Here is a 17,498-nt window from a genome sequence, read left to right as displayed (position 1 = left end):
CTCTCATAGTGTACACAAAGTGCTTTCAATGAACGCAGGTTTACCGTCTGATGGTATTTGCAAGCGTAATTGAAAAAAAAGTTGAATCAAGTAAATGGCAATTTAATGTTCTGACTTTAATTAATAATTTTTTTCTGTTACTTTAATGTGTTGTTTTTATTTCAATGTACTTATATTTTTTATGCCAGTGTATTATTGTGGCTAATGATTTCTCTAAAAACAAAACATAGCTTCCCATGTTAGTTAGCAGTTCTTGGCTAGTTTAAGCTGCGGTGGACACCAAAGTAATTTCGAATTTCTTTAATTTTGAAGGCACTTCATTTAGGTTTGAAGGCCATGCATTTTACACAAATAAAAACAGTTTCAGGGATCATCAGTGTTCAAAGTGCACTTTGAGATATTGTAAACACGTGTCACACCCCATTGACAAAAAATGTTTACATCACAAACTGTGACAACATTGAAGGTTATCACTGTTCTTTGGCATGTACATTCAGATAAGAACATGACATTAAAATAAATAATTACCTCAATAATTAAGATCATCTAACAATCCTCATCATCAACCCCGGGGTTATCATTTGGATTGGAAAGGTGTGTCTGAATTTTTGTGGAAAAAATAACTTTGAAAAATAAAAAAAACTTAAAATATAATTTACTTCCAAATCCAACCCTACATTTGCAATGGCTAAAACACATCTGTATATACTAACAAAATGTACATGACACACTAAACATACTGGATTGCAAATTTGAATTAAACCTTATTCAGTTCCGCGACATCATTGACTAATAGTAGAAAATTAAAATGTTAGTCAAAGGTGCTCCAGAACTGTTAGTTTTCCAAATTCTTCAAAATATCTTATTTTGTGTTCAACATAACAAACAATAAAAAAATACAATATTATTTTTCCTACTATGGTAGTGGATGATGTCCCAGAACAGAAAATTGCTAACTGTGTTCATCAGAACAAAGAAATGTAAACAGGTTTGAACAATCCTGCTGATGAGTCAACGATCACATGGTTTTCATTTTTTTGGGACCTGTCCATATTTTATGAAACATGAATATTAAAATGATCTGTTTATCATTATAAGCTATGTAAATTATTGAATGTATTACCCATTGATGACAACCTAAAGCATGCACAATTGATAAACAAAAGGGATGTAACAATATCACAATCTCACTTTACGATAATATCTCGGTATGAAAATATTTATTGCAATATTTAGAATGACAAATGATGACTTGGAAACCTGCCATAAGCATCCTATTTCTTTATCCTCTAATCATAACTGTTGCTTAGAGGTATGAGTTATAGTATGAGATGGATCAGATGACCTAAAACTCCCTTTTATAATATAAAAGAACTACACAAGATAGGCCTTGCCAAAGGTAACGTCTATAATTTTTTCTAACATTCTCTATGTTCGGCCTGGAAGATCTATCGTTTCATACAGTCATGTGACCACGATAATTTTTAGACAATTTTGCTATTGCGAAAACAAGACATCAATAATATTGTTACATCCCTAATAAAAACACTCTCACATTTATATTATTTTCCTTTTGCCACAAAATAATACCTGACCATCACATACTTGAAATATTTATAAAGACGTAGCAATGAATCTTTAGAGAAATGTTTAAAAAATAAATTTTCTTCGTTTGATCATTAGGAAGCTTCAAAATAATTCAGATTTATTATAAATGCATTGAAAACCATATTGTTTCCAATTTTCTTTGTGTTCTCCTTCACACATTGATCCTAGCATGAAGGAACGGTGCAAAGAAAAAGTCAAATGCAAATTTGATGGCTTTAAGCATTGTCTTTCTCCAGTTGCGCTCAATCTTGACCTGTCGTCCTTCAGGCACCAGTGATGAGCTGCAGTCTGGACAGTGTATAGCTTTCAGTTCAAAAGCAGGTAGCCTGGCACCCAACTTCCCCTCAAGCTTTGTGCTGAATTCAACCAGACTGCCTGGGTCGAGATTCAGGAGCACCTGTTTAAACTCATGGCTTGCAATCAGGATGATGTCGCCTGCTGGATCGTCGAGTTCCATGACCCCGTCCACCGGCATGCCTACAGTAACTTCAAACCGGTAACTATCAAAGCGTTTTACATGACATTGATGTTTAGCAAATGTTTTTATTCTACAGAGCTCCTCTTCTTCCTGCTGGAGAAACAAGAATGTGGTGTTGACAGGAGCCAAGACGCCTTCCGTTACATTCACAACCTGAGACGTACTGTTCCGTGGTTCGCACTTTGGGTAAACCTCACCGTAGAGACACCTTAACCAGTCTCCCATGAATACAGGTAGCATGTTTATAACTGACTGAGCTCCGTTTTCTGTCTCGGCTACACGCACACGGCGAAATATTCCTTTCCAGGTGACCCGGTGACCTTCTAGATGGCCGCAGAGGAGCTGAGTTTGGGCCATGCCACGATTCTGCCAGGCTTGGGGGCCGCATAGCGTACCGTACTGCTGCCAGTTGAGTGTTGAGTTGTAGACCTTCATTCCTTCCGCATTGTATATATAGACCCCGCTGAGTAAAATAACAGTAGAGATGCACAAAAGAATCAGTTTGACGGGGCCTCTGTGGGTGATGGAGCGAAAAACATTGAGAATAGAAAGGCTGAACCGGGTCCAGAGTCGCAGGGTTACAGGCACAGCGCACACGGCTAGGGTAACCAGCATTTTGGTTAACTCCAGTTCCAAAAACCATTTAACCATTTGAATCAAAAGCATTGCTAACAGACCCATAGCCAGGACGGGCAAGGCGAACAAGAAGAGGAAGTAGGCCACACAGGTACGAATAAGACCAATGGTGGTGGAGTTCTGGAGCAGAATCACAGAGAACTCGCACCATACGAAGCAGACCAGGTATGGCACCAGGAAACAGTACGTTCCTTTGAATCCCCTCATACGTGCCATACTATGACAAAAAGAGGTAGAGTTAGGTTTGGTTAAGATCAAAATACTATATTTATGCAATAAGAGGATGTAATTGTAGAGAAATTTAATTTACTGGATTACTGCAATCATTTAAAGTATAGGTGTCAATATATAAAATTTTCACTTCAAGGTTATTGTGGCCAAAATAATTAAAGACAATATTATTGCTATATCTATAGAAATTTCTAATTTAAATAATACTATCAGTCAAATTCATCATTGATTTAATTTAATTTTGTTCAGTCTAAGTTTATTCATATAGCACTTTTTACGATGTTGCATTGTTCCAAAGTAACTCTTTTTCAAAAGATGAAAACACAAAAGAGGAAAGTCTCCTCTGACGGGTTGTTTTGTGTTTTCTCTCTTTTTAGTGTACAGAAGTGGAGAGCCACTATTGTGGCTCTTAAGAATAAACTTAATTGGTGCTTAATTCTATACTATATTATTGTTCGTGTAGAATTAACACAATATCCATAATCATGGTTGTGAATGTACACCCCAATATCACTATAGTTGTCAATACATGTATATTGTGGAACCCCTAATGTCAAGATTGAAATGCAGGTTGACAGTTCAGCCCAAAAATTAATTATTTAATCATTTACTCATCTGCGTGTTATTTCAAACCTGTGTGAGAATACAAAAGAAGATATTTTGAAGAACTTTGGTAACCAGACAACACTGGTCCCCGTTGACTTCTATTGTATGGACACAAAACCACTAAAACATCTCTCAAAACATCTTCTTTTGTGTCCCACTGAAGAAAGAACCATACACATGTTTCATATGACATATTATTTGCTTTTAGGTGAACTATCCCTTAACCATGTACACGTGACATTGGTTCCCTTACCTGAAGAACAGGTACATCAGGTAGATGTAGAGCACACAGGGTACACTGAGCTCCAGCACAATGGATTCTCCCAGAGGAAATTTTGTAAACGTACGCCCCAGCATCCTGGCTATTACCATCTCTTTGGGCAACCTGCTTGTTAGGATGCATAGAGATGAGGCCACCTCAATGCACAATGCTCTTCGTGCATATGCCGCAGCAGATGGGCTCAGGCTCATGTAACTCAGCACGGTAAAGAATATGGCCACCGTTGAGAGCTCTGAGCACGGTATCCAACCTTTATCTGCTACTGGAAAAGTGAAGATCACAAAGAACACTGATATCATGAAATAAAGATACTGTTCCAGGTTGTTCCAGCCAAAGTTGTTCTCCGCTTGCTCCACATCTAGGCTGGGTTCAAAGCTTGTGAGGAGTGCGGTGAAGGCGCTGAAGTTCTCCCAGCCTTTACTGCTTTGAAATATTCTTAGCGTGCAGATGGCCATGGAGATAAAGGAAAGGTAGAAAATGAGTAGCGGGATTGCAAAGTCAAACAGATCAATGGTTAGATTGGAAATGATGAAGAAGAAGATGAGGGCGTTGACGTGATGGGTAGGGATAATGGTGCTGAGCCACTGGACTCCAGCACGAGATGCCCAATCGATTAAATGCTCTTTCATCTCAATAATGAAGTGGAGTGGATACTGCAAACCCTGCAGAGGAAAGAAAGCAGGATTCAAACAGGAAGCTCAAATGTAGATTTTACAAAGTCAAATCATTATATAATCCATTTTTTTAGGTTTTTACCAGGAAGTGAGCTTTGATGTCCAGAGCTCTCTTCATTGCACCACTGCGTCTGGTTGCAAGTATCATGCCGCTGCTCCCCATTCCCCAACTGGTCTTCCGATGACGCTTATGAACGGCAGGGGCCAATTCATTTTTTCCCTAAAAACCTTTCCATTATAAGTTAAATCTGCTTGGGGCACAGCTGATTTTTAGATATACTGTAGGAGCAAATAGGAAGTGTTCACCCCTAAAATAAAACTTCTGTCATCATTTATTCTCTGAACAGACCCTGATCTTGATAATAGCTCCTCACCTTCTCAAATGTGGCAGCATCAGCAGGACTTTTCTGTACAATAGTTTTCTCCCTGGGAGTGCGCCCAATGCTTTCTGTGAACTTTTTGGTCATCTCCACAAAATCTTCCACATCCACATACTTGGAGCCAGCTGTAAAAGAAAAAGAACAGGCACAGTTGTGATAGTTGATGGAATTAACCATATAACTGGCTTTCATATCAGATATTGAGGTGGACATTCAATTTCTAGTTTCTATTTTTATCCTTTAAAAATCTAATGGAAATCCTATGTTTTGTATTAGATGTGCACTTACATTCATTAGACACCATGGTCTCCAGGACTTTCCTCTGAGTTTGTACATTTGGTACTGCACCACACATAGCAGGCTCGCCTGATAAAAAAGTATAAATTACATTTAAGCGACATTACATTTATCCCTGTCTTTAGTGACATCCCATTGGCCTCTGCTATTGTTAAAGTGGAGGTAACAAGCTATTTCATGCATTTTGACTTCTTTACTTTGTTAAACATGCAGGCTTCTCATGCTGAATTGGTCAAATAATGGGTTGAACATATGACGTAGTATTTCTGTGCTCGATTCACTCTGCCAGGGTTCGCACAGGTTTCTGAATGTTTTTTTCAAACATGGATTCCCATTTCATAACAAGGGTTCTTAGTCCTTAATTGGACAATTCTCCTGGAAAAGCATGCTCGTGTGTCATCCAGCGAGCAAAAGAGCACGCCCATCAATGCCGCTTCACTCGGTTGACGGAAGTGTAGCTGTGTTTGTTTGCTCACTGCATTTCGGTGATGAATAATATATAAACAGTGGATATAACGCTGGATTTAGAGAATATAAAGACTCCTCACAAATAGAAAACTCAGAATGTGTTAAAAATATTGGTTTCCACAATATTAAAAAATAATCAATAAAACAAAAAAATTTGATGAGTGAAAAGCATCTGCCAATTACCTGGCACAGCATTGACCTGTCTGACGTTCTCCAGCATCTCAGACATGGCGACTTTCTTCTTCCTGTCAGGATTAAGTTTCCAGTACATCATCATGGCTGCCCGCCTCACTGACTGTTCAAGCTTACTCTCAGATGACAGACTTCTCACCTCCTGTGCATTCTCCTCTGTAATGCCTGTCATTAAAAAACAGGACAATTAAAATGATTACCAAATAATCATTAAATTCAGCATTACAACCAAGATCAAGCTAATTACATTTGCATAAACTACAATTAAAGTCATGGTCTCTGTTATTTTGTCACGCATCTTCCACTCACCCCTCTTCTTCATCCAGCACTTCTGAAGTAGTTTGGCTGCATCCCTCCGACCTCGTTTAGCTGCCTTGACTAGCCATTCAACAGCTGTACGGTTGTTTGTCTCTGGGTCTTTTTCTTCCGCCAGTTTAAGGTAATATTTTCCAAGCTAAAACAAACACAACATACAATGAAATGAGAAGAGGTTGAGTAAATGATGACAGATTTTTTATTTTTGGGAGAACTATACCTTTAAATACAAACAAAACCACTCAATATATTTCTCGAAATTTCTCAAAATATCTTATTTTGTGTTCCACAGGAGAATGTCATATATACAGTACAGGTTTTGATCAACATAAAGATAAAAAGATTATTCAAATTTGTTTGGGGGCAACTAATGCGTCAATATACAATGTAATTATATGGCCAACCAATCATACTTCTGTTTTGTTTCATTACATTTCCTTTCTGCAGCTGTAAAGTGCCGATCATACACACAGACTGAGCCAAACAGGGTGTTATATAACCACATCTAATCTTAGCCTCTCCTAACACTGAACTATAATTTCCAAACCACAGTGAATGGTTTTACCAACATCTTCAGAGATTAAAGTACATCCCTAATAGACAGTGGATTACAATTTATAATGAATGATCCAAACTATGGTGTGAATGGTATAGCCCCCCTAATATTATTATGCATATATGATATATTCTTCCATGTACCCTAATTATCTATTATAGCAGAAGCGGTGGGTTTGGAATTTGTTTCAGAGGAAAGAGGAAGTTGCATTGCATGAATAATTTTGAGGTCTCATCTTTCTATGTATGTGTACGCTTACGCATGTCAGCTGGGTTTGTATATAAAGACCAATGCAATGCTCTGACTATGTCGGTGTATGTGTGAGAATGTGTACATGAGGGGTAGTTTAGTTATATTGAGAGAGGGATCATCTTCCAGAAAGCTGAAAATAGATACGCACCCACTACCAGGCCAAAAGAAATGTTCTGTCAACTGCTAAGAAAGAGTTCAAAAACATTTAGGAATTAAATTCTTGTTACCTAAAAACTGAGAATCATTTACAATTTTACAGTCTTAACCAACAAAATAATAAACATTGTCAACTAATTTACTTTAGGTTTAGTTTTTTTATGTTTTCAATGCTTGTTTAATCATAGGGTTGTATCAATATTTACTCCAACCAAATTTTCTCTGTCCTGTTTCAGGGTAAGTGTTGGAGGATTGGATCAAGTGTAAAGTTATATCAAAAGATGTCAAATATGCTTATGTAACCCCCCATATCAATCCTTATGGTACAGAATTTCTTCATTATCATTCTACAAATAATGTGAGTCATATTTCAAATGTATTTTAAGGAACTCACTCTACTCTGCGCTTTGGGGTCTCCGGCCTCGGCTTTCTCCAGTAACTCTTCAAAGGGCAGATCTTCATAAGTATCATCTAAGTCGAAAAAAGAAATAACAATGTAACTGTCTAACTAACAATTTTTTTTGCTAGGTTCTTTGCTTAATGTTAAATTTTCTCGCCTACTGGGTTTCACAATTCATTTGTTTTATGGCCCCGATCGAGTCAAACTACTAAATTGAATTAGAATAAAATTAGATTAGATGACATGCTGCTTTTAGAGATCTCTGTTGAAATCTCTGTTACCTAGACCTTCAGAATAACCTACACCAAGAAAGCAGAAGTATACTTACTGAGACGTTTCATATTTTCACAACATGAGAAAACCATATTTTTGATATTTTTGGAATTAGTGCTAAATCAGACTCTGGTGTCCACATAGAAAGATAGTCTTTTCAGAAGATCAACATTCTGTTACTGTTTACATGTCAGAACCCAAGTCCAAGTTTAGATCGCAGTTAACCCTTTTGGTATGAAATCAACTATCATTTTTCAAAATAGTGAAGTGACAAAAATGGATACTTATACAACACTGAAAAGTGCAGATTCAAAAGTATAAAAACTCACCACACTCTTCAACTTTGGCTTGCTCCTCTGCTTTTCTTATCTTCCCCTGAACAATCACCTGCTTGGCCGCAGCCAAAAAGCTTCGTTGATGGGGGGTCTTACCAGAGCCCGCCACAGGTGCTGCGGTGAGAGCTGAAGATGGGTCAGGATCAGGGGAAACCGTGATGTTTGGAGTTGGTGTGTCATTAGAAGATAATTTTGTTGGTTGGGATGCCGTTGGAGAAGAAATGCCTGTTTGTGATGTTGTTAATTTTGGAGATGATTCTGTCATAGTTGGAGTAGTTCTAGAGAAATGTGATGCAGGGGTACATTTAGGGGCTTTGGGGTTCTCTGGTGTTGGTTTAGAGGGAACGTTAGTGATTTTAACATTGGATTTAATATCTGGAGTTAAAGAGGGAGTGGATTTAGGCAGACGGTTTGGGCTGCCAGAGGTGGAGACAGGAGATCCACCGGTCCCAGAGAGCTCAGTGTCTGGAATGGATTCGGTTGAGGGAACAGGCGGGTCGGGATGTTTTGGGGTTTCTTTTTTTCCCCCGAGAGTCTCTTGGGGTGATGGCGGATTGCCACTAACATCCATCTCACCTATAGAGAATAACAAACAAGAGCTTGAAAACGTTAATAGACATTTTCTTTCCCTGTCCTAACCATTTACTTTAGAATATGCATTTGATGTTAACGTGTATTACATTTTTTATTGTTTAAAATAAATGTAATTCCATGCAACTCTCAAAATTATAATGATCTTTACTTAATATCCTAATGATTTTTGGCATAAAAGAAAAATCTATAATTTTGACCCACACAATGTATTTTTGGCTTTTACTAAAATATATGTGTGTTCAAACATACAACAAGTTGATTTACAACTCACAATGCAAGAAATCAAAATAAAAACAACTTACTCATTTAGGTAGACGATCTTCAAACATTGGACATATGGCGTGACACAATAAAAATAAATTCTTTAAAAACGTTTTCGTTCCGTGCACTCATAACCACTCTGAAACGTGAGCCCAAAGAACCACGGTTGTTAAAACCAACCCTGCAGGGAACAAGATCTAATTGGACAGTTTAAATGCCAGTCAAAAATGCCTGTTATCCGATTGGGTACTGATAGAGCAGCGCATGACATTGCTCCGTTCCTCGTCATCGTGCTTGTTTGGGATTCATGGCAAGAACAAACACATGATAGATTAATTGGTTGGCGATTTAACATGACAAAGTAGTGTAGCAAGACGAGTAGGTATATTTACCAAATGCTAAAAGGTGCACTTCATGTTATTGTTATTAAATCATGAGATAAGAATAGAAATCTTGCGAGGGAAACCGGTGACCTAGATGTCAACGAAGCATACAAGATAACAGATGTATATGATATGCATTTTTACTGGATGTATGTGAACAGCCCACTAAATTGTTGAAGCGTGCCAGTAGTTCACTGCAGTGTTCCTGCGCATCTTGCACTCACTTTTTGGAGGATGCTCGTCGATGCATCTTCATCCCGACGAACTGATGATATAGCCTACTCTCTTTTGAAAAGTAATTTGTGAACGTCATGTGTTTTCGTGAATGCATTATTACTCGGATAACCATTTATTATTCGGGCTATCTTATTTTATTGCGTCTTATTATTGCATCACTTCTGTCTAAAAAGTAGATAGCGCGCATCATCAGAGGCGCTCAGTCTGCGTGCTTTTGTGACTTGCTCCGAGTCTGCGCATCTCCCGACATCTGACCTGTTTTTCAACACGCATAATAAAATCATCCATCTCGTGTGTGTGATGTCGGACTACAGGCGACAGTGGAACCGGGAGGATGAGCTCCCTGTGTACCTGGCAAAGCCCGTATCGACCGGAGCCAACCAGCGACACAAGCATCATGGGATGTTCAGCTCCGTCGAGGGAGCATTTGATAGCAAAACTATAGATTTTGATCAGTACGCCGTGGGAAGGAAAGGAAGCAGGACGTCGCGGAGCTGCAGCAGGGAGCGCGTTGTGGATGGGGATTTTGAAGCATATGATGTCCGCGGGGGGTCTGTCGTCAACACCCCGGGCGAGACGGACGACGGGCGTGCGGGTGTCGAAGTCACTGACCAGACGGGGAGTGAATTGCATCATGGAGAAAACAACGGGAAGGTGTGATATTAATTATGATATTTTATTAGGTTTTATTGCATTTTTACATTTGTAGGCCTATTGTGTTTTGAATTTTTTATTAATTTATATAGTAGACATTAATGATCACTCATTTATATATGTTTTACGCACAGAACGCGCTGAATGCCTCGATGTTTTTTTAAATCACTAAATGTTCATTGAATATATTTCAAATTCTATGGTCAACGAAAACCCCGTTGAGAGTTTCACCTCTCTCCATCTCCCTTTGTTTCAAGTGAGGGGGGCGCTCCACAAAACACGTCTCCACATAGGCGAACATTACAATCATTCGCGTACACACACATAGGTTACACAGAAACGCACGGCCCGCGGGAGAGGCGCTCGCTCATCCTGCATTACGAGCGCTTCTTCGTAAAGTTGGCTGGATGCACAAATGAAGCGGGTCATTGTGATTTTTTTCTCAAATCTGTGATTGACTACGGGGTGGTTAAAGAGAGATGTCTGGGACAGGCTATCAAGGAAAGACGAACATTCCTCGTTTGACGGTAAGGCGAGCTGTTCCGCTCTCTGCGCATGTGGAAACGAGCAGGGATTAATTTCTTAGCGAAGCGACTAAGCAGAGACCAAACCCGTTTACAAGTGCACTGAAATCAGACAACGGGAATGTGACCATTAATGCTGCAGCTACAATACGCGAAAGCCGGGCGCGCATCCCTGCCGTGCATTAGGAGAAATGTGTTGTTTAGATTCTCTAATATTATATCAAGGTTGAGACCGTTTTACAGATCAATGCCATTTTCACGCAATAGGGTTGACCGCCGAGAACATAGATATATATGGGATGTTTTTTTATTCCAGTGCACAACATAATAGAGAAATCCGTTCTGTGTGTTGCAGTTTTGCCTTTCGGTTCTAACCAATGGATTACAAGTGATTCTAATCCTGAATTGAAGCAATCTGTGTCAGTAATCTTAAACATAATCTGGTTGCTGTCTAGGAATTGTGTGTAATGTATTTAGGGTGAGATTAAATTGCTTCCTCTCCGAAAACGAAGATGCACAAAAAGCACATTTTGATGTGACTCCTGACAGCTGGATGATGTATGGTTACCATGGCAACCTAACATCTCTCCACCTCACAGGCTTTGCTTTTCTTTGGTTGGAGAACCCCACTCATTTGCGAAGTGTGATGGTAAAACTCATTCTAACATAAAATATTAAAATTTTTTGGTTGTTTTTTTCTTTCTGTATTTCCTCAGAGTGAGCGGCTACTGATTAAAGGTGGCAGGGTGGTTAATGATGATCAGTCGCTCTATGCTGATGTCTACGTTGAGGATGGAGTTATAAAGTAAGACATGCACGATTAAAATGTTCTTACGTATTTTGTTTGCAGTACATTGCAGTTGTTTACTGGTGATTGGGGTTTGTGTACTGGTATTGTTGTATCTTTACTGTTTCTCTTCATCCTCCCGGTACTCTTTATCGATCTTTTCACCTCTCCTCCAGACAGGTTGGGGAGAACCTGATTGTACCTGGTGGTGTGAAGGTGATCGAGGCTAATGGGTGTATGGTCATACCCGGGGGCATTGATGTGAACACCTGCCTGCATAAGGCTTACCTGGGCACCCCACCAATAGATGACTTCTTCCAGGGCACCAAAGCTGCTCTGGCAGGAGGCACCACCATGATCAGTGAGTTTGGATGAACTGTTAAATTAACTGTATAAGAACTTCCAAGAACCTTTATTAATTGATTGGTCACGTCTTGTGTTTCAGTTGACCATGTGAGTCCAGAGCCAGGTGAAAGTCTATTGGAGGCCTTCGAGAAGTGGCAGGAAGCGGCCGATAGGAAGTCCTGCTGCGATTATTCGCTACATGTGGATATTATACAGTGGAATGAGGGTGTAAAGGAGGAACTGGAACTGCTGGTACAGGACAAAGGTGAACACTTATTTACAGTGCAGGTCACTGTAATGGATCCTGAAGGTCTTCACAGGAAGCAAATTTTTTATTGTAAAAACGTTTTATTTTACACATTCTGAGACGCCCGTGTTTGCATTCTGTTTGTTTTTTTATGCCAGATTGCATGTGTGTGCTGTGCTGTCACATATCTTACTTTTTGATACTTTTGATACTTGGCCCCTTATTGTTATTTTTTGTTGGCAGGAATTAACTCCTTCCAAGTGTACATGGCTTATAAAGACTTATTTCAAATGACTGACTCTCAGGTGAGTTAATGCTGACTATTGTAGCTGTACATTCTATATGTTTTATCTATTTATATATTATCTTTCACTTTTTTTCTTCAGCTGTACGAAGCTTTCTCAATCTTTAAGGATTTGGGTGCAGTAGTACTGGTACATGCAGAGAACGGAGACCTCATAGCACAGGTAGCCACCGGTGAAAGTGTGTAGCAACACACTCAATAAAGTCATTGCTTTGATAACGTGGAAAAACTGTGATCCTTGGGTCTCTTGTGGACTAGATGTGTTGTAAAATGGCTTCATGTTAATGTTTTAATTATTAAACAAGAAATAAGGACAGTTTGCATGTATACGTTTGTGTTTCAGGAACAAAACAAAATTCTGGGAATGGGCATCACTGGTCCAGAGGGACACCCGCTGAGCCGCCCTGAGGAGGTGGGTAAATGAGTTTATTGATGAAGAGTTTGGATTAAACTGTTTTTTTGTCAGATTGAGACTGATGTGATTGGTTGTTTGTTTCTCAGGTGGAGGCGGAGGCTGTTTTCCGCGCCATCACCCTTGGCAACAGAGTCAATTGCCCTGTCTACATCACCAAAGTGATGAGTAAAAGCGCAGCTGATACTTTGTCCCAAGCGCGGAAAAAAGGTGATCACATTTAATCCACTACCATGCCGAGTTTACATTCAAATGTGATGTCAATCCTGATTAAGAGCCATATCAAGTGTTATCTAAATGAAAATGTAATGTATTTGTTTAGTAGCACAACTTGCTCTTTTGATCGAACGTTGATACAATGTTCTTTTGTTTGGATTTTCTACATTTGCGTTAGGCTCTGTTGTATTCGGTGAGCCAATAACAGCCAGCTTGGCAACAGACGGGTCACATTATTGGAGCAAAAACTGGGCAAAAGCAGCAGCTTTTGTGACCTCTCCACCCCTCAGCACGGACCCGACTACACCCGATCACCTTCACTCTCTGCTTGCCTGGTAGGTCACTTTTTGGCTTGATTTTGAGAGCTTAAATTGTAGACGTTTTGAATGTGATGTTTTTAATGTGATGTCAGAAATGCAATGTAGTTTTTTTATCTGCTCTATCCATAACTTCTGCTCTGTTGTGCTATGCCCAAACTGCAGACACACCTTTCACTGGCCCGTTTCTAAATATAGAACATGCTGTCATCCTCTGTTGCCATGGTTACAGAGCTCACTCCCCCCTCCACCACACACGCAACTTGTAGACGTGCAGCTGGGCAGCTAGGGGAGAGATGTCACTATGTTGACGTGTTAACTCTTAGAGGCAGCCACACATACATTGTGTTGCAAGATGTGTATTGCACATCATAATTGTTTAAAATATTTGTGTTGTCCTCTTTTGTATAGTGGGGACCTGCAGGTTGTGGGTAGTGGACACTGTGCTTACAGTACTTCTCAAAAGGCGATAGGAAAAGACAACTTTACCCTTATACCTGAGGGAACTAATGGAGTGCAGGAGAGAATGGGATTTGTGTGGGACAAGGCTGTGGTAAGTGTATGTGTACATATACAGAATATATGTGTGTCTGTGTATATACAGTATATGTATATATATATTCTAAGGTACTACTTGCATTCAAGAGCCATGAGTAGTCACTCAATCTACTCTCTACAGGCCATGGGGAAGATGGATGAAAACCAGTTTGTTGCAGTAACAAGCACCAACGCTGCCAAAATCTTCAACCTGTACCCCCGTAAGGGTCGAATTGCGGTGGGTTCGGATGCTGACATCGTTATCTGGGACCCCGACAAGAATAAGACCATCACAGCAAAAGCGCAGCTGTCGGTAAGACATTACGTTTAGCACCCATTCATATAATTGTCTTTACTTTTCGTTTGTTTAAGCTTCTGGTTGTTTCTGTCTGGATTCTTTTCTTTCTAGGCTCTTGAGTATAATATTTTTGAAGGAATGGAGTATCGTGGTTGTCCCGTGTATGTGGTCAGTCAGGGCAGGATTGTGTTTGAGGATGGAAAACTTCAGGTTGCGCAGGGGACTGGACGCTACATCGCCCGCAAACCCTTCCCTGACTATGCCTACCAGCGCATTAAGATCCGTGACAAGGTATGAAATAGGTAAAGGTGTAGAAAGCAGTACATTAACTTTTACATTTTATGTTAAATCTGGTGTCTTAATAAGTCTCTTCATTTTTCAAAATAAGAATTATAGCAAAGTTGTGGGTCTATCATGTTGAATTCTGCGTTGTGTGTTTTTTTCACCAAACGTAAACTGGTGTTTGACAGGCCATGAACAAGCAGGGAGTGTGTCGTGGGATATATGATGGTCCAGTATACGATGTCCCAGCGACACCCAAATATATTACACCAGCACCCTCTGCAAAGACCTCGCCCACTTCGCACCAACCTCCACCAATCAGAAACCTGCATCAGTCTAACTTTAGCCTATCAGGTAAGATGGGTAGTCTGTGAAAACTCATAATAAAAAATCTGAGTCCCCCCCGCATTCGATTATTTCAGCATTTTTTTAGCGTAATACTTTATATTTTGTTATTTTATGTTTTAAAATATTCAGGGGCTCAAATTGATGACAGTGTTCCTCGACGCTCTGGCCACCGCATTGTAGGACCCCCGGGTGGTCGCTCCAACATCACCAGCCTTGGTTGAGTCTTCAGTCATTCCTGTGTGTGTGTGTGTGTGTGTGTGTGTGTGTGTGTGTGTGTGTGTGTGTGTGTGTGTGTGTGTGTGTGTGTGTGTGTGTGTGTGTGTGTGTGTGTGTGTGTGTGTGTGTGTGTGTGTGTGTGTGTGTGTGTGTGTGTGTGTGTGTGTGTGTGTGTGTGTGTGTGTGTGTGTGTGTGTGTGTGTGTAAATGGATCTGTTACCAAAGCATCAGTATTCTCCTCACACAGGTTAACAATGATAAGAATTTTTTACACATGCATGTCCATACTGTGATGCTCATCTTATCTTATCTGTGTAGTAAATGTCCCATCCACAGTGCATATCACTGTGTGCACTATATACAATAGCATCACTGATAAAGACAAACACCTAGAGATTAAAATATAGCTAGACAATCACCAAAATACTCTATATCCACCACAACTTAAGTATTATTTTAAACCGTGTTGTAATATCCAATCCTATTTTTGGATTAGTGACTAAGATTGGTGTGATCCCCGGTGTTTGTATTATAGTATTAACAGTGGCCTAATGCAAATGCCACAGCAAAGCATTCGTTTTCTGTCGCTGTTTATCTTATGGTGCTCCTCCTACTGGGCAAGTGGCAAAACTTTTAACTGGTAGTAGTGACAATAAGGAAAAGTGCTGGTCTGAGATCAGTTTTAGGCACAGTTTTAGACTCATTTAAAGCTGATTTATAAGCTGCAGTTGCAAGCACTTTCCCTCTTCTGTTCTATGTGCACTGTAATGTTTTAATTTAGTTGTTTTGTGGTAAAGAATGGTAATGAATAGCATGATTTCACTTTTAGATGTTGGTATCTGACTCAGCTGTTGATTCTTACTCTTTGTACTTTATTTTTCACCCCATACAATTGTATATTTTAAAACGTGAAAAGTTTGTGTTATATTACTGTTTATTTTATATCGTTTGAAATGATCATCTTTAGAAAAACAGTTGCATGCATGTATTAGGTTCCGTTCTCCGAGCTCTTCTTAGCTGTGCAGAATTAGCTTATTGGCAAAAACAGATCTAGACTCGAGAACCTCAGGTAAGTGCTGGTCCAATATGTTTATAGCTGGGAAAATGTTCATGTCTATATTTTTGAGGACTGAAAACTAGATGGTGCTATAGAGTTATTTGTAGCGAGCCTATTTAGGCTATAGGACTGGCACTGCCTTTATTGACTTAACCTCAGTTTAAATGAGAAATTTAGAGAAAAAACACAACTATATGCAATTACAAGCATTTGTATTTCTCTGCATCATCATATAAAACAACAAGTGACAGACATTTTAAAGAGCTGGAGAAATGTATTTTGTTTTACTGTGTATGCCTGCATTTGTTTCTCTCTGTTTTGCCTCGTCACTGTGTAAGCAAAATAAAAACGACCAAACATTCAGTCAATTGTTAAATATCCTGATGTGACCGAGAAAAGGCTATTTTTAAGCCTGCTGTGTTCCTTACCTGTCCTCTTGTGGTTTAGCATTGCCTTTGGTATTCATATTGTTTTATAACCAATGCCATTTCTGCAGGCTTATATCCAGTGTTGGGAGTGTCCCAGACGGGGCTTAAGCCTAGTCCCCGGCCAATTTAAATGTTTGAGGTGTCTTGATCGAAAACAACTTGCACTGACATATCTTAAAATATATCATGAGATAGTTTTGTGGAAAGATGCCCTCCAGTAAAGAGTTTTGTAAAGTATGTTTTTAAAAACAATTTATAATAATTTAACCTAGGCCTAGTCCTGGTTTTAACTAATCCCTGTCCGGGAAACCGCCCCTTTGTGTAATATATGTGCGTGCAATAGTGAAATTGACATCAAAATTTAAAGTCTAACTTTAAAATCTGTGCTTTAATCTATAATTCTCACATTTGTAATACTTTGGTCAGTTAATAATACTACTTGATGTAGTCTTATATTATTTATTTGAATGAATTAAAAGAGCCGTTTAATGTCTATCCTTGAATCACTTAACTAATCAAGGTTGATGTGGGTTGATATACAAATTAGTATACTAATTTATTATAATAAGTAATTATAATAAGTAATTGAGTCCTTTTTTGGAGATAGTAATATGTACAGTAATCTGTAATAAGTAACTAGTAATTAATTTGCCCAACACTGCTGATATCCAGTAATGCACTCATTGACTGTTGTAATGAAATTCACTTTGCAATGGTGAAATAAAGTCCATTATTAGATGATATGGAAGCTGGCTGTTGTGTGTTTCGCTTTGCGGAGAGTTGTTTCATTTAAATTAACCGACAGTATACTGTTCATATTCAATAAAACATATTTTCAAACTGAATCGTAGATGGACATTCTGAAGAATTGGAGTCATCTAAATAAGCTAAAAAATGATGGCCTACTGCAGGTT

The 17,498-nt window shown here is 39.1% G+C and overlaps 2 protein-coding genes across 3 annotated transcripts; one reads left to right on the top strand and one right to left on the bottom strand.

Moving 5' to 3' along the window:
* Window positions 1–292: 292 nt before the first annotated feature.
* On the bottom strand, window positions 293–8,708 carry wfs1a (Wolfram syndrome 1a (wolframin); the record flags this gene model as incomplete). The annotated part of the gene is made up of 9 exons (XM_079462735.1): window positions 293–2,939; window positions 3,813–4,501; window positions 4,596–4,733; window positions 4,888–5,018; window positions 5,182–5,259; window positions 5,842–6,015; window positions 6,160–6,304; window positions 7,524–7,600; window positions 8,132–8,708. 9 exons carry the CDS (start codon window positions 8,706–8,708, stop codon window positions 1,760–1,762), a joined length of 3,189 nt encoding a protein of 1,062 aa, XP_079318861.1. The 3' UTR covers window positions 293–1,759.
* An 885-nt stretch (window positions 8,709–9,593) lies between these two features.
* On the top strand, window positions 9,594–16,518 carry crmp1 (collapsin response mediator protein 1). Of its 2 annotated transcripts, none has more exons than XM_079461620.1 (14): window positions 9,594–10,266; window positions 11,507–11,595; window positions 11,754–11,938; window positions 12,023–12,187; window positions 12,413–12,474; window positions 12,556–12,636; window positions 12,817–12,885; window positions 12,975–13,095; window positions 13,280–13,436; window positions 13,830–13,971; window positions 14,098–14,268; window positions 14,365–14,544; window positions 14,724–14,889; window positions 15,013–16,518. In XM_079461620.1, exons 1-14 carry the CDS (start codon window positions 9,913–9,915, stop codon window positions 15,102–15,104), a joined length of 2,034 nt encoding a protein of 677 aa, XP_079317746.1. In that variant the 5' UTR covers window positions 9,594–9,912; the 3' UTR covers window positions 15,105–16,518. The 2 variants fall into 2 exon arrangements, with proteins under 2 accessions (XP_079317746.1, XP_079317747.1); XM_079461621.1 differs by lacking the exon at window positions 9,594–10,266 and adding an exon at window positions 10,583–10,793.
* Window positions 16,519–17,498: the final 980 nt, after the last annotated feature.

Source organism: Barbatula barbatula, assembly GCF_947034865.1.
Source record: "Barbatula barbatula genome assembly, chromosome: 8".
Classification (NCBI taxonomy): domain Eukaryota; kingdom Metazoa; phylum Chordata; class Actinopteri; order Cypriniformes; family Nemacheilidae; genus Barbatula; species Barbatula barbatula.
The sequence above is the reverse complement of the archived record's forward strand: the minus strand, read 5'-3'. Positions and strand labels throughout refer to the sequence as shown.

Bases quoted from the DNA above. Each gene is read 5' to 3' on its own strand.
- crmp1 (XM_079461620.1), top strand. From the start codon at position 9,913: ATGTCGGACTACAGGCGACAGTGGAACCGGGAGGATGAGCTCCCTGTG. The intron at 12,475-12,555 runs GTGAGTTAATGC...TTTTTTCTTCAG, and splicing joins TTCAAATGACTGACTCTCAG to CTGTACGAAGCTTTCTCAAT. The intron at 13,096-13,279 runs GTGATCACATTT...CATTTGCGTTAG, and splicing joins GTCCCAAGCGCGGAAAAAAG to GCTCTGTTGTATTCGGTGAG.